The 16,915-nt window shown below is 32.8% G+C and overlaps 1 protein-coding gene across 4 annotated transcripts in view; it reads left to right on the top strand.

The window, feature by feature from the left end:
* The window catches only part of Abi3bp (ABI family member 3 binding protein), a 244,480-nt gene that overhangs the window by 185,750 nt on the left and 41,815 nt on the right, over positions 1-16,915 (top strand). For all 4 annotated transcript variants that reach the window (XM_010639622.3, XM_033768043.1, XM_010639621.3 and 1 more), the window contains 7 exons: positions 3,479-3,553; positions 7,898-7,957; positions 8,545-8,592; positions 9,477-9,557; positions 10,643-10,720; positions 15,190-15,255; positions 16,684-16,758. In XM_010639622.3, the coding sequence (XP_010637924.1) occupies positions 3,479-3,553; positions 7,898-7,957; positions 8,545-8,592; positions 9,477-9,557; positions 10,643-10,720; positions 15,190-15,255; positions 16,684-16,758 (483 nt within the window). The remainder of the gene's footprint in view (positions 1-3,478; positions 3,554-7,897; positions 7,958-8,544; positions 8,593-9,476; positions 9,558-10,642; positions 10,721-15,189; positions 15,256-16,683; positions 16,759-16,915) is intronic.

Raw genomic sequence — 16,915 nt, 5'->3', positions numbered from 1 at the left:
TTATTCTTTATCTTTAAGGGGAAGGGGAAATGGGAGTGGTAGGGGAAAGAAAAGAAGGGAATGGAATCAATATGAGAAAATGAAAAAATGGAAACAAAGTCTTTGTAGATAGGGAGGGAGGGGATGAAGGAAGGGCAGGAGGATGGTCAAAATATAAGAACCCAGATGGGTTATTTAAAGGTGCAAATTTCCAATGATGAATGTCATCATATTATATAATTTAAATGTACCAATAAAATTAGTTAAAAATTTGTTCTTGACATAAATAATAATTCTAGATTCCTGTGTACTCATACACTTAAACCATATCTTGCAATCTCTACTGAAGGTAGTCTCTAATATCTGATTCTGGAAAAATTTTACCTGTTCTTAAATTTTTTTTTTCTCATTGAGTTTACTCCTCAGACAAAGGACTACCATCTAGAATATAAAGAACTTGGGCTGGGGATTTAGCTCAGTGGTTCTGCCGCCTGCCTTGCAAGCACAAGTTCCTGAGTTTGATCCCCAGTACCAAAAAACAAACAAACAAACAAAAAATAGAATATAAAGAATTCTCACAGGATCCTAATGAGATAATTAATAATGTGAAATAGGAAGTAAAGGGCTAAAGGTGTAGGGAAAGTGGGAAGGGTGGGGGAAAGGTAATAAGGGAGAGGAAAAAAATATGAGAAAAGAATGAAGATATTAGGTAAAGGTACAGGGTCCCAATGATGAATGTAACTATACTGTATACCTAGATTGTACCAATAAACTCAATAAAAAGAAAAAAAAAAAGAATATAAAGAACTAAAAAAAATCGGGTCCCCCAAATATAATTAGCTGTTATTAATTTTAAAGGAAATATTCTTTAAAAGACTATTTATAGCCCATATCTTATATACTAATTTTAAGTCTGCCTTAGTATATTTTTAAATCTGTTCAAGCTAATTACCATAACTTATTAAGTGAATAATATACTCTGATACATAAATATATGAAAGTACCTAGCTGATACTCAACCAAAGAATAACAAATTTGGTAACAATAAATACACTTGAAACATTAAGACAGAAAAATTCCTGAGAAAATGACTGATTAGTTATTAAATAACCAATGAATAAAATACATAAAATATATAAAATTTAAAATGATTTACCAAGTTATTAATAAACCACATATATTAAACTTATCAAGAAAGTAAAAATATAATTTTAAAAATTAAGATTTTAAAATTACATTAGAAGTTCTCAATTTTTTATTTGAATACACAGCATAGAACAAGAGTAGAAAAGAAATCAAAATTTGATAACATGAAAACTGGTATATAAAAGCTACTAAATAAGAAATACCAAAATTTCTGCCTTGCAGGCAAATATGAGGACCAGAGTTGGATCCCGGGTACAAAAAAAAGAAAAAAAGGAAGAGAGGGAGAGAATACTGAAAATAAAGACATTCAGCCTGTTTCATAATTTTTTTTAAGTTAAGGGGATAAAAAGTAATAGGTAACTTTTTTTCAAATTTTTATGAGTACTTTGTACTTATAAAAATATAGTGTAGTAAATTAGAAGCTTGCTCTAAATTATTTTGCTATAGTCTAAATTTCCAATTTAATTTTGATTTGGAACTTTAGCTTTCTTTTCTTGACAAGATGTGCAGCTTGAGAATGGACAATGCACTGCATTCCAGTTTCTTACTCTGAATCCTGATGGAGCTGCCAAACTGAAGAGAACCTTCTGATCTTATCACAGTTGAGTTAGCTTCCATACTGGTGGAAAGGAGCTACAATCCAAATACTTCTGGTTTTTTCAGTGCTATTTAATGTAAGGGAATGACTTAGAGCTCTGATCATGAAAAACAAGTGCATTCTAATTATTTTTTTACTTAAAGTGAGTAGAATTAAGATCTCTCTTTTCCATGATGAGAATATGAATATTACTTAATAGATCCTAAAAATACCTAGATTTTTATAATCTTTTAAGGATGTGTGTGCATTGTATACAAACGTAACACAAAATATTTTAAACAGAAATGTTCAAATGTTCACCTTTGGCTAGCTCTTGTAAATTTCAAGAGGCCATTTGAGAGGAAGAATATTTTGTTTAAATATATAATACCAATGCAAGGTATGCTAGACATGAAATAACTATTATCTAACAATAGCATGTAATTCAGCATAAACTATTTTATCCATCTACTCCATTTCAAAATAAAGTTTCATAATTGGGTGTATTATCTTTCTTGTTATGTTTTACTTAAGTGTGCTTATAAATTGGACAGAAAAATTCAGGTCGATGTTTGGTATTTGAGGGCAAAGAAGGATTTAAAATTTGGAACAAATAATGAAGAAAATTTTATAAGTAAAGTCGATATTTTTTGACTTCTGTGTTTATAGGTAATAATGACCCTTTGTTAATTTTATAAAGAGGTCTTATCCAAAATTGTGGGTTTGCCTAGTTTTTGTAGGGGCAAAGAATATGAAAATTGGGGTGTACTGAGATTCTTCAATTTGAAATTTATAAAGATCCTTGGAAGTGGAAGAAATTTCATAATAGTATAATTTGCACATAGTTTTGACATTTTGTATTTGATTTTCACAGTTACCCTTTCAGAAGGACAAATTTATTATTTCCACCTAAAAATGTTCTCAGTTTTAAACAAATTCAAATGTGACCAGCAGATTTGGGATATATAGAGTTCCCAAACATCTGAGCTTGAGGCTATGTCTGGTCCTCAGCATTTGATTCTGGTGGTAAATAACCATGTAACTTCAGGCACCAAACCAAGCTTTGCCTCTCTCTGTTTACTACCTTTGAAATTCCTTCCTTCCAGCATTATGTTGTGAATCACAAGGCATAATCCTTATAAAAGCAAAATTGAAATTGTAAAATGAACTGTAATTAAGTCAGACATTTTCTTCTGTTATCTATGACATTTGCACTTTGTCATTCCAAAAGCATGTGGAAAGACAATTTTAGTTCATGATTGTGTTCATTTAAAGGTTCATTGGGGGCCTGAGAAATGCAGACATAGAGTGAAACTGTTCTTGCATTGCATTGCTCACTTCACTTGCATTTCTGCTGTTTTCCAGAGATGACTTTCTCTGTCCTTGTAGAATTCTACTCTGATTATACCAACTTTATCTACTTTAGTTTCAGTGAAAGACTTGAGAGTGAGATTAAATAGAAGTCAGGCAAACACATTCAAAAAAGGAAAATCATGCTTGGATTAATTTAATTGTGGTCTCCACTGACATAAAGATTTCAAAAAAATGCATGCCATCTTGATGTTATGTTCAAAACATTTTTTATTTCTAAGACCTGATTTTTCCCAAAATATTTAAATTTCCTATACATCTATTTCTAGAGCTTATGATTAACATCTCTGTCAATAGTACTTTACTTTATCAGTGTTCAGACTATTCCTTGTTGTGCCTTATGTGTTAAGTATAACTGAAAGGTTCTAAGACCATATACCTTATGATCTGAGTTCTCTCTTTCAGTTCCTAAAGGATCTCCGAGCACTACTTCAAAACTCAAAATGCCACCAAGCCCAGAAGTGTCATACACTACATCTGGTAAATGCTTTATTTTATGTTTAAGCCAAATGCATTTTACTGTTGCACTCAGCTGAACTGAAACAGGAGAGTTGATGGATGTGAGGTTAATATTTCACATATGCTCAAATGCCCTATTGTACCTTACATGGTGTGTTTAACTCAGAGGACTCCTAAGAGTCATCCAATTTCTCATCTAGTAAAGCTATTAGTAAAATTAAAAGGTGGATACTTATGTCAAGAATAGAATGACTTTCCTAGAACTATTCTTATTCCTGACTTACAAAAACATAACCTTCTAATTCTGATTATTCTGTGTTCAATGTTTTCACCAAACAAGAAGATAAAATAATTTAGTTTCCCCCTCACAGGATAAAAGAAAGATAAAAATGGCACTTTACAAACAGAGGCAATGATATTTAGCAATGTACTTGGAACCATAAATTGTACTATGTCCAATGTTGAGGTCTTTTTCCTGTCAGATTTTATTTTTAAAGTTTATGGAGCAGTTGTTCAGTTTAAGAAATTTATTACATACATACACACATAAAAGCTTGGGGGGCTGTAGGTGTAACTCAGTGCTTATCATATACAAGGCCTTGGATTCAATCCTCAGGATGACCCAAAACTTTAAGTTACAGATTTGTTTTTTGTATATCCTCTGAGAAGGCCAATTTTTCACTTATGCAGAAAGTAATCTCATGTTTGTAGGATTATCCAGGGAGGAAATATAGAAATTCAGACATTACATGGGTCTTTATTCACTGCTATTTATATCAAGTCCTCAAAAGACCTTAGGAAGACAGCTGAACAGTTGTTATATACAAATCAAGCTCATTTTAACCCAGAGAATCTGTGGAAATATTGTAAGTTTTTTCTTTTGCTGTATAGGTATAATTATTATAAATTTCTGTTTTTATATGTTTTTAAAGTACATAGAATATTCCCAGAACCAAAGAATTTATAATTTAAAGAAGTTATAATTTGAAATGGCATAGTCTAAGGTCACTTGCTATAATGCTTTTACATACAGAGGGTGTTATTGTTGCTATAATGTAAACAGGTTCTTGAAGGTGGTGCTAGAGAGAGGCTTCTTTGTCCTAAAGTCTAGATATTAATTTTGTACTACTAGACAAAACAACCAATAATATGAACATAAAGTTTAAAAATGATGATCTTCCCACTTTCCAATGCCAATGTATTTTCAGTTGTGGGGGGAAAATGCAATAGAAATTGAGTTTTTATAGGCAACAACATAGATTTGAGTCATTTTACTTAGTTTTAATTACAGAGGGTAATGTTGCTATAATTTCATTACAATCTATTTTATGTTTTTTCTGTTTAATAGTTAATATTTGCCTTAATTTCACCAACATCTTGTTTCCACAGCAACTCTGACCCAAAGCTTGTATACGAACACTCCTCCAGGGCCTCTGCTGGTCTCTTCTGCTAACTCTTAAGCATTATGTATTCAGAGGTAGAATTCAATCTTTAAACATGCTGTTGACCCAATCACTGTGATCATGAGGGTCCCCACATTGCCCCACGATTATGACGCTTATAGGAATAATCATAAAGCAACTGTTACCACATTTATATTTTCTCAGAAGTGTTCAAAACTGGATTCTCTTGCATCCGAATAGTTTGAGGTTGTATCTCATATTTGCATCCTAATGAGTTCAAGAACTTGTTTAGCAAATCCTACCACTTATGCCTCAAAAAAAAACCAAAAAATAAATTATATATGTATTTAACATGTATTGGTAATTTAGAGGGTAAAAGTCTAAAATGTGCTGAGGTCAGGACAGAGTTATATTTTATCATGATGTTTATCTCAAAATATATTCTCAGATATCAGAAGTAACAAACTTGAGTTTTCAGACCTTTATCAAATAGTCAGGCACTGTATGATTCCCTTCTATAGATTCCTAGACATAATCTTAATCCAGGGAGGTCTTAAACTTCTCCAACCACCGAGCTGAATTATCTACTACACTTAGTGAGGACACTTGACAAACTGATCTCACATGCTATGTTCAAACCAAAGCATTATTAGATTTTCTTTGGAGAAATACTTTAGTATTAGGACTTCCCCTGATAGGAAACAGGTGACATTTACCTGGGAGCCCAAACACAGAGTTCCTGACCCAATAGAGCTCTGTGTTCCTTGTAGATTCTTCCCCTCACAAAGACCTGTCTTGACTTTACAGTCATCCTGTGGCAACTAGGCATTTGAATAGATTTCTGTCATTGGGAGTAAACCCTGAAGAAAATTTACATTTCAGCAAATCTTCATGAATGTCCTGTGTATTTACTATATCAGTAAATTCTCAGTTGCAGTTACACATTTCTGCATTTCTGTGGTTAGTTTCACATTTTCAGATAAATAGGCCTTTGTGTAATTAAGAATGAGTGTCTAATTCTAAACACTTCCTTTAAATCTTGACTCCTATTGTTTCAAAAGATAAAGATTTGGGCTTGTACATGTTAGGTATACAGAGCCAGTAGGACTTTTAGGTGGTTGAAAATGGTTTGCTGAGCTCTAAATGAAATTTAGTATTTGGGCATATGAATTTGGAAATCACTTGTCTACGTGTAGTTTTATCTTGGATTTAATCGGAATATATGATAAAATAAAGCTATTTGTTATCATTTGAAGCTCTGACATCATTGCCCTAGAAATTTGAATTGGGACAGGTTTCTATTCAATATACACATTCTATAACAGTTATTTGGCTGCTACTTAGTAGCCTAGATCTAGAGCAGATATAGTGTGCAAATTAAATCATCCTCCCTCCAAAAATGTGCATTTTATGAAACCTATTTCTACACTAATAGCAACACGATGCTTGGCTATCTCATGATACAAAATTTTTCTTCATTCTTCCTTCTGAGATAGAATTCTAGCAGAATACTAATGATTTTGTGCATTATTACAGAAGATTCAAGAAAGTGATACTGCCTACCAAAGAGGCCCTGGTATTTTCAAAATCTTCATTGTAGGAAGAGAAAAGGCTTTCAGTGAGAGACTAGGCCTGAGGAGGACTTCCTTGTGGGTAAACTGAGCTGAATAAGTGCTTTACACTGCTCTTGGAGTCAAATTCTGACATAGAAATCTGGTATAAATAATAAAGAAATCACTCTGGTATTTTCTCTAGTAAGAAATAAAGTATCACATTCCCAGACTATTTTATTTTGCGAAAACTAGACACAACATTAAAAATATACTAGGGTATCACAGATTAAATATGGGTTTGTTTAGATGGCATGTTTACCTTTTCATATTTTCCTATGTCAAGCACCCATGATACCTAATATACTGGAAACCGTGGCTCTCAGAAAGACAAAAGTCACCGTTGCTACCATTTTTCTAGCATTTACTCTGTAACAGGAACTTCCATGAACTTTATATGGTATCTTCTGATGACCAGAAATTTCCTTCTGCTTTATTTTCTTGCCACAATAATTATTAGTGTCATTTTGAATGATTTTGTCCTCTTCTTAGATATTCAGGATATCTGTCTTTCTTTCTGTTTTTCTTATTTTGTATGCCATTTATGCACTTTATTTAAGATAATGTATTTTCTTTTTATTGAGTTTATTGGTACAATCTAGGTATACAATACAGTTATATTCATCATTGGGATCCTGTACCTTTACATAATAAGTCTTGATTCTCATTTTTTTCCCTTGTCCCTGCCCTCCCTTAACCCCCTCCTCCCTTCCCCATTTACAAACACTTTATTTCCATTTTTTCAATTTCTCATATTTTTTCCCTCTCCCTTATTACCTTTCCCCCACCCTTCCCACTTTCCCTACACCTTTAGCCCTTTACTTCCTATTTCACATTATTAATTATAAGATAATGTATTTTCTATTGCTATAAGTGGGATTCTAGCATCAATGTCAAATGGCAGCTAACCACTTCAGGAAAAACTGACTTTTCTATTTTGAAAAAGACCTGAAGAAGATCTACCTTTGTGCTTTAAACAAAATTTGTTTTTTGAGGTACCAGGGATCAAATTCAGGACCTTGCATTTGACAGGCAGATGAAGTGCCAATGAGCTAAATCCCCAGCTCTCATGTTTTAAATTATACTGACTATTTTGACCCATCCTTTTTTTTTCTCCTCAAGCAAGACTTCAAAAGGAACTTTGATGAGCTGTTTCTGTTTGGTGCCACCATACCTTTCTCTACACAATGATACTTGTCCATTTAAAAAGAATAATCATCTTATCTTTGATCTTTAACCATCCTTAAAATACTTTTATTCCCTGTATATCTGAGGAGATTTTAATCATGGGTTGTGTTCGTTATAGGTGTGACATTTAGAGGATATGGTGCTTTATAATCTTTTTCTTTCAGGTCCAGAATATGTGCCCCTTCCCCATGAACCAGACCCTGAGGTCTCTCAGAGTGAACCTGGTAAATTAATTATTTTATTTTCCCAGTTAGAAGTGTATTTTTAAAAAATAGTCTTACAAATAAAGTTTAATGACTATGATATAAAAGTAGCAGCCTCCAAAAAGTAGTGTATATAAAATGAATATCTCTTTGAGGGAATTTTAATCATATAATATGGTTGGAATTTTTTTCCTCTTAAATGAAGGACTAACATGATAAGTTTATCTTCTTTGGAAGTGCTTTTATTGAATAGAATATCATACTGAAATTGTAAAACATAATTATTGAGTAAGCCAACTGTTTACATCATTTTAAAATATAAAAGTAACTACATTATGACTATAAAATATACTTTTAAGTAAAAAATGATGCCTGCTCAAATATTTTTCTCAAAATTATGGGAGTTAAATCTTTAAAATTTTGTTTAAACTAAGTTCCCTGAGTTCTGTTATGTAGAATTTGCTTACATCTATTATGGTTCTTAGTGTTCTTTTGTTCACCTTATGTTCAAATGATTAAATGAATGCATCTAGAAAATATGAAATTATTTTGGCTTTACAAGATAGTGATTCTCACTAATATGTTTCTTTGGTTTGCTTTTGATATAGTTCTGCAACCTGTTACCTTTAGAATTGAGCCACCAAAGACAACAATAGGTAATGGTTTTTCCATATTGACTCTGTTCTCTTTGCTGTCATCAAGACTGCAGGTCTTTGTCATATGACCATAACTGAAACATCATCTCTCCTCAGTCCATTTCATCATCTAATTCTCATTATTATTATTCTTTCAAAAATGGAAGAGCTATGGTTTTACTACTGTAAAGGTTTTTTTTTTTCCTGACCGCTAGTTTAAGATGGCTCATTACTGAGTGGTTCATGTTCTACCTTGTTATCTTCATAATTCTACCTTTCATGTCGCCATGTTGTGAACAATGAATGTCTGCTGGGTTAGTGGTTCTTAGCTGTAATGTTACAACATATTAGATGTGATAACTGTGAAATGTACTGTAAGGAATTAATATTGCTCAAAAGATGGAAAATTGCCATAATTTTTGTGCAAAAAATGAGCAGATCAAAAAAATTATCCCAATAATTTTGTGATAGCTATGCTTTCTTGAATGGGAGATTAAAAAGAAAGAGCTACCTCTAACAGACCAGGATTATGTCTTACACACACCCTGCCTTAACCACTCCTTGAGTGGGTCAAGCATAGATCTATTATTATGTGTCCTGGTAGAAAACAGTTGAGAACTATTACTGTAATATTCCATAATCATTTTCCTAAAAGTTCTGTACACATTTAGTTTTCATCATTACTCATATGTTTCCCTTTTTCTGCTTCAAATGAAAGAAAAGAATGTAATTCCATTCTGGTTTGGTGCTGGCTTTGAGTTAAAAGTTTATAGCCAAGGGCCTGTGATTTAGCTCAGTGGTGCCGCTGCCTCCCTTGCAAGCACAAGGTCCCAAGTTTGATCCCTGGTACCAAAAAAAAAAAAAAAAAAAAAAAAAAAAAAAACCTTGGTACTTTTCTTTTGCAGCTCCATTAGAGACACGAAGGATCCCTTTCATACCTATAATTTCACCAAGCCTTAGTCAAGAGGAACTACAACCCACTCTTGGTAAAAAAAAAAAAATTTTTTTTGATATGTCAGTCAAATGAGGGATCTACTTTGAGGAGTTGCCCTTAAAGTACATTATGTTGCCGTAAGTACATTACAATAAAGGGTTGTGTCCAAACAATACAAGATTTCTTTTTACTGTTATATAAAAAATATTTTTGTCTCTTTATACTTTCATATTAACTGTAATTTGTCCTTCTAATGTTTATGCTGATTTTAACATGGTTCCAAAGTCGATATCACCTGAGACATTGAAGTGAAAGTACTTTTCAAAATCCATTATGGACTAAACAATCTCACTTCCATGTCCTGTGAGTGTGTGTGTGTGTGTGTGTGTGTGTGTGTGTGTGTCTTTGTTTACTGAAGGAAGAACTATCTTCTGCTAACTATCATAGGTAACTTTCTTATGAGCAGAATAATGAGAATAAATTAAAGCAGGATAAACATAGTAATATGTTCTTTATGCCAAGCATTTCTTTGGGTCCAGTCTATGACAAAAGGAATGATGTTATTTGCTTATATCATTATGATGTAATAATTTCAAGAGAGTAGGCATACACTCTCATACCTATTTTGTTAAAAATGTTCTTGAATGTCAAAAACAGGTACTTTTATTTTACATGAGAAAAATAGAAGAATATTTATTCCCATAAGGTATAATGACGTATCTTCTCATGTAATATCTATTTCTTCCAACTCATTTAAACGCCAGTGAATTTTTGGAGTAAGGAGGAGACAGAGAGAAAATAAATGCATAAGACACAAGATTGTTTCATACATAAGCCACACCTCAAATTAACTAATATGGGGTCATAGAACAATGGTCCTGTGCAAGAAGCATTTGAAATCCTAGTAATAATCATTAAAATAATAACAAAAGTCAGAAAATATAATAAGCAAGATTTATTATTAAAATACACCACTAGCTGAATTATTATGATTCTAGGGCATATTTTTAAATGTAATTTACTCTTTTGTCACTGCATGGGGCAGAAAAGAACATGGAGTGCTTTTGTTTTAACTTTTTTGTTATATTCACAGTGATAATTATTTCAAACAAGCCATCTTACTATGTTTTTCTTCAGAAAAAATAGACCAATCTACCCAAGAGCTCTTCACAACTAAGATTCCACGAACAACTGAATTGGCAAAGACAACTCCAGGTAATACTATTTCTCCACCTCTGGAGAATGACTTTTCTCATTTGCTTCCCCTCCCCCTCATTGAGTTTATTGATACATTTTAGGTATACAGTACAGTTACATTCATTATTGGGATCCTGTACCTTTACATGACAGGTCTTGGTTCTCATTATTTCCCTTTTTCCCTGCCCTCCCTTCACCCCTCCTCCCCTCCCCCTTTACAAACACTTTATTTCCATTTTTTCATTTTCTCATATTTTTTTCTTTTCCCCTACTAGCTTTCCCCGTACCCTTCCCACTTTCCCTACACCTTTAGCCCCGAATAGTCTCTCTGGTGTGAATAAACCATAATAGTACATAAGATCCTAATGATATAGTGGACAATGTGAAATAGGAAGAAAGGGGCTAAAGGTTTCATTTGCTTTTAATCAAGAAACTTTCTTTTCAAAAAGTTTTTTCTCATCATGGTGAATTGCTTAACTTTTTTCATTTTGAACATAAAGGACATCAGCTAAACCTGAATCTGAGTATCAGTTGAATGCAGAAAGGACAAGTTCTTTAGTTACAACATTGTTCTTGAATGTTTGTCCTCTAGGTGCTGATAACTAGTAATAAAAACTCTCCTTTTTGTCTTCCAGCCTAACCATCATATGTCTCATTTTCTACATCTGATAAATAAGGAAGAATTTTTATCATTTTCCTTCTTCCTTGCCCAGGCCCTCCCCTTCCCAGTTCATCTTTTCTCCATCTGTCTCATTTCACCCCCCATGATGAAACTCACTTATTTTGTGGCCTGAGAAAAGAAACTATTGATAAGAAAAGAACAAAATCTTTTTTAAAAAAAGTAGTGACAGTATTTAAACCTCCAAGAAGGCATTTTTCTCTAATTTTCTGTTATTACTTCTCTGTGACTTCCTATTTTGGGGGAAATGTACTCACCTACAGAAACCTGTATACCTTTGTGCTTTTTGTATTTTCCTATCCTGTTTGGATTATATCCAGTTGTGAATATCTAGTACTTTAGTGTTACTGTCATTACTCTTTTAATGATCCCTTTTGCCCGTCCTTATTAAATGATAGAAAATGAAAAAGAAAAAAAAACAAAGTAAACTTTTTTAAGGAGTTGGAATGTGAGAGGGAAAGTTGGTGGATTAAATTTGAATTAACAAGAGGAAATGATAATGACAAAAAATCTAATTTGAGATATATACTTAGACAATATTTATTCTAAACAAAGGCAACTAAGTAGGACTGTTGTACAGGACAGCTTCTTTAAATTCTACAAATCTTTTCCTGTTTGATGGTTTAGCTTTTTATTAAATTTTCATTTTATTAATTAATATTTTCTTTAACTTTTATTTCTTTATAAATACACACATTATTCAGAAGCATAACATCAGCCTTCTCACATCTTCATTATCATCTTTAGCCATTAACAGCAGATGGTCAGTTGTGTTATTACATCCATATCCTGTCTTTCTTTCTATGTTTTGGCAAATCTCTTTAACATTTCATTTTATAGAAGATAGGTGTATTCTCCTGACCAATATCTTGGTGTAAAATATATAAATATTTACAGTAATCAGGATAAGTAAAGATACTCACTCAGGTCAGGCTGTGCTCTCAACTTTTAAAAAAAGTATTTCAGCTTTTGAAAGCTTTGTAGATTCAGAATCAAAGATCAAAGCCTTGTTTTCCCCTGTTTTACTTTTTCTTAAATAGGAATGTTGATATTGTGTCATCATTCCAATGTATATAGAATTTTTGTCAAATTCCTTCTAAACCATTTTTTATTACATGAGAGCTTAACACTTTACTGGGTATCTATGAAGGATGTGCTATTATTATATAAACTATCTTTATACATTTAAGCAATGAGTTATATTTTACTTTTATCCTCATATATTAAGGTTCTTAGATTGAGCCTCTACTGTGCTGCCCTAGGATTCATGCTTCAGGTTTTTGGCCAGAATCTTTAGGGTGGGCTCATTAGGAATCCATTTGCAGAGACAACAAAGAACAAGTTTATTTTATTTATTTATTTCTTGGTACTGGAGCTCGAACTCTGGACCATGTGCTTTTGAAGCAGGCAGCAGAACCACTGAGCTAAATCCCCAGCCCCAAAGAACAAGTTTAAAAGGAGCCCATCTGCGAGTGTAAGAGAGCATTCACAAGCTGGTCCATCCCAATAAACCTGTTTGACAGTAGAGGGTCAACTTTTATAAAGGCACACTGTGTGTCCCTGGGATCATCCTCATACATGTGCCTGAGTGCTGAGTCAGAGGACAATCTGCTATTTTGTTTTATTTTAATGTCAGGCATTAGGAATATAAGAAAGCATGTAGCAACTGAAAGACATGCAGTAGAGATGAAATCATTCCTCTTGGTCCTCATACTCTGACCATGTGTATGCCACTGATACTTGTGGCTTTGTGGTCTCCAATCCCTATCTCCCACATCATTTTTTTGTGTGTTGCAGACTTATCCCTGTGTCTACTGAGACAATTTCCTTGCAGGGTTCTGTAACTCAACCCCTTTCCCTCTCCCTTCTGATTTCAACCCACTGTAGCTTTGATCATTTTCTGTAGGTCTGATCATTTTCTTTCATCCAATTGTCTCTCCCCCACCCAGGGAAATATACCTTGTTCCTTGTTCCCTGTAAGGGGGAAGACTATGAGAACTCAAAATATTTCTCTGTAGTCACTTTATACTTATTTTTTATGGTTTCTTTATACAGTATTATAATGTTTTATAAAAGTACATTTTTATAACGTAATTTAGATAAGTCATCTTTTAAATTGTTCATTTTTATTATTGGTCATCCCAAACTATGTGATAATGTTTATGTAGTTACATTGTCATATAGCTCTTCTGTCTTCTTCTGTTTTGCTTTGTTTTTTTGTTTTTTTTTTTTCAGCTTAAAGTTGAAACTCCGTAGTGGTTTTCTTAAGGTCATGAGGTAGTTGGTAATAAGTTATATGAATTAACTCCAAGACTAAAGTTAAATTATATTTCAACTCTTATTAAAAGTTCTTTCTAAATTTAAGTGAAGACTAAAAATAGCCTCTGATCCTATGGTTTTGTAATAATGAATGCACTGCTGATTATTTATTTTTGTGCTGTTCTCTGATCTCTTCCCTGTTCAAAGTTTTAAAATTTGTATGTTTTCTAGAATGAGACAAATAGAAACCATGAAGCAAAAGCAATCTAACCTTAACAATGGTTCATATTAAAAAAAGCTGAAATAGGTTAGACTGAGAAGAATTTCAGTCAACTCTCAAAACTGAAGAAAAACATTTTCAAGTCATCATTTAGGGTGTGTGGGAATTAATACTTTCTAACAGTCCCTCTATTCCCTCTGATTATAACCCTTGGGAGGGATCTAGAGAATTTCAATATGCCTTTGCTGTTGCTGCCTTGCAGTATTGCAGAATCTTGCTCATCATAGTCTTCTTATTGGAAGCTTATAAATGAGCTGCATTGTAAACTATTTCATGGGTGTATTTTGTTTTTTTAAGCTGGGTAGGCAAAGCATTGATGATTTATGAACAAAATCATAAAAATGATGTAATCTACATACATAGTTTGCAAGAAAAATTCTTTCCAGTCTCAGCTAAAGCTTTAGCAAGAAAGTTGGTTGCAAAAACCAGCATCTGGTATGAGAGAAACAGGGAAGAGCTAAAGTAGGATGAACAAATTCCAGGGTGAAAATACACTTTAAAACATTAAAAAAACAAAAATATTTAGTAACTTTTATCAAGTTTGCCTGCTTACAATGGTTCCCTGTTTATTAATTCATTAAGATCTCATTAGAGTTCATGTCCAAGGCCTGGATAACAGGAGTGGAGACTAAGGAGATGTTTCGGTCTCAAGGATTAATTCTCACTCCTTGCTCACGTTTCCTTGATGGTGGGGAACCAGATATCATGGTCTCTATTTCTATGTATGGTACCAATATGGAGGGCTTTCAGAGTTTATGAGTAAAGTCAATTCAGTAGAGACTTCTGTTCCTACTTTTCGTCTTCATATCTACTAAAGACTTTGTTTCTCTTTTGGTCTTTAAGTTTGCTTTTCTTCTTTGGGAAAATAATGTTTTACAGTGATTCCTTACCGAGAGACATGGATGGGTGGATGGTGGATGGTGGATGGATGGATGGATGCATGGATGCCTTATGTGTTTATAGCATTAAGCAACCTTCTGGGAAAACCAATGCACTTGAAAAACATGGAATAGATGACTAATCCTTAATACATATTACAAATTATCTACATCACTCTATATACATATTTGATTTTCTTTCATGAATATGTTCATTTATATTATATTCCTTTAGCATGAAATATATAATGAATAATTCAAGATTTCAAAACATTCTTTTTATTATCTTCCAAAGCCTATTAGTTGTTAATTCTTAGAGTGATATATCTCCATTAATTTAGTGGACTTTGAAGTATAAGTAATTAAATATGAAGGGTTTCTTCTATTTCAGCACTGCACAGATACTACACTACTCCTGGAAGGTCCAGAATACCTGACAAATCACACATCAGACCTGGTAAATTGTTTCTCTTTCTTTGATGACCTAAATAATTCAGAGTTTGAGGAAGATATTAAGTGGATTTAAACAGTTAAATTCACCAAGAGAGATACATAGGAGATACAATAAAGATATGCAGAATCTCTGATCTTTGTAGGTAATTATAGAGGCACTAATGAATCGATGTAAATGATAGAACTTAATTAAGGTTTTTCATGAGTGTTCAGATTCAGAGACCACTATAGAACTATATTGATATGAAAATATTTTTTAAATGGTATTTATGCATAAATCATATAACTTCAACTTTCCATGACGGTTTCAAATATTATTTCTTCCTTCAGAAAGCATTATCTTTTCTCAGTATAAAAAGGCTTTGTAAAGGGAGAACATGTTTATTTTACTCCTTTAAAGGATAAAAAAAAATTAAATTGTAAACAGCCAAAATAAAGTCACAGCTATATATTAGGAAATACTTTAAATTTACTAAATTCTCTAAAGACCTTGGGATTTTCTTCCATAAAGTATTTTTAAGTAAGCGTTAACTTGAAAAGGTTAACTTGGAGAAGTTGATTCAACTCCTAATGGTAATTAGGCACAGATATCCTATGTAAACAAACATCTTCATTTATGGATTTTGTGTCAGAGGAGCTGTTGGGGGTTCAATATGTTACTGTAAATCATTTCTACAAAATAAGGAAACAGTAAAGATAATGGTTGACCAAGGCTGAATGTTTGCCACCTGATCTCTCAGATACAGTTTAGGAAAATGAGATGCTGAAAGCAATCAGAAAAGGCAAGCAGACTAGCTCCAGAACTTACTCACACAAACAAAATCTGTTCCATGCACCTCCTTAAAGATAATTCTAAGTGACTATAACATAGGTGACCTCTTAAAGTTTTGGAAGTGTGTGGCATTCTACAGAGAAGGAGAGAAATTTAGATGTTTTCATCACAATGTTCAAAGTGCATGTCTGCAAGGACTAATACAATAAAACATCTGTCCCTAGAGACTCCTACAAAAGGACCACCAACTTATGAGTTATGAATTGAGGCCTTGACAATAAATACACTTCAAATTTTGATTTTTTCCTTAGATATATATAGTCCTGCTCTTTCTTCAGTTCCGTTTTAGAATATATTTAATGCTGATAGATGAAGCAAGATAAATAATTCCCAGTTAGATTTATAAGTTTCCTTTCCAGTTATTTTTTCAGGTCAAATATTAAATCCCAGTGACTATCTCACTAAAAATTTAGATCTCTATTTCCAGACTCATCTGTAATTTTTATATCAGAATATAGTTTCTGTATTCTGAACAAGGCTCTTTAGTGAAACATAATTTTCTTATTGCTAGTTAAATTACTTCCATCTTGAAATTTGTTTTCCTTAGTGGCAAACTTTTAACTACAAAATATTAAACTATTCATTTCCCATTTTTTGTAGTTCTGAACAGGACAACTATCAAACCTATTAGACCCAAACCTAGTAGGATACCCAGCAGGAATGGAGTGGGAACAGGTAATCTAAATTTATTTCCTTTTAGTCTTGTCAAAACTACAAAAGTTAGTTATTGTTATATAATTTTGTTAAATTTATACTTCAATTTCTGGGTTTTCTCTCTCTCTCTCTCTCTCTCTCTCTCTCTCTCTCTCTCTCTCTCTCTTTTTTTTTTTGT

This window comes from Fukomys damarensis, unplaced genomic scaffold (assembly GCF_012274545.1).
Source record: "Fukomys damarensis isolate Sample0158 unplaced genomic scaffold, DMR_v1.0_HiC HiC_scaffold_24, whole genome shotgun sequence".
In the NCBI taxonomy this organism is placed as follows: domain Eukaryota; kingdom Metazoa; phylum Chordata; class Mammalia; order Rodentia; family Bathyergidae; genus Fukomys; species Fukomys damarensis.
Note: the sequence above shows the minus strand (reverse complement) of the source record. Positions and strands in the feature narration are given on the sequence as shown.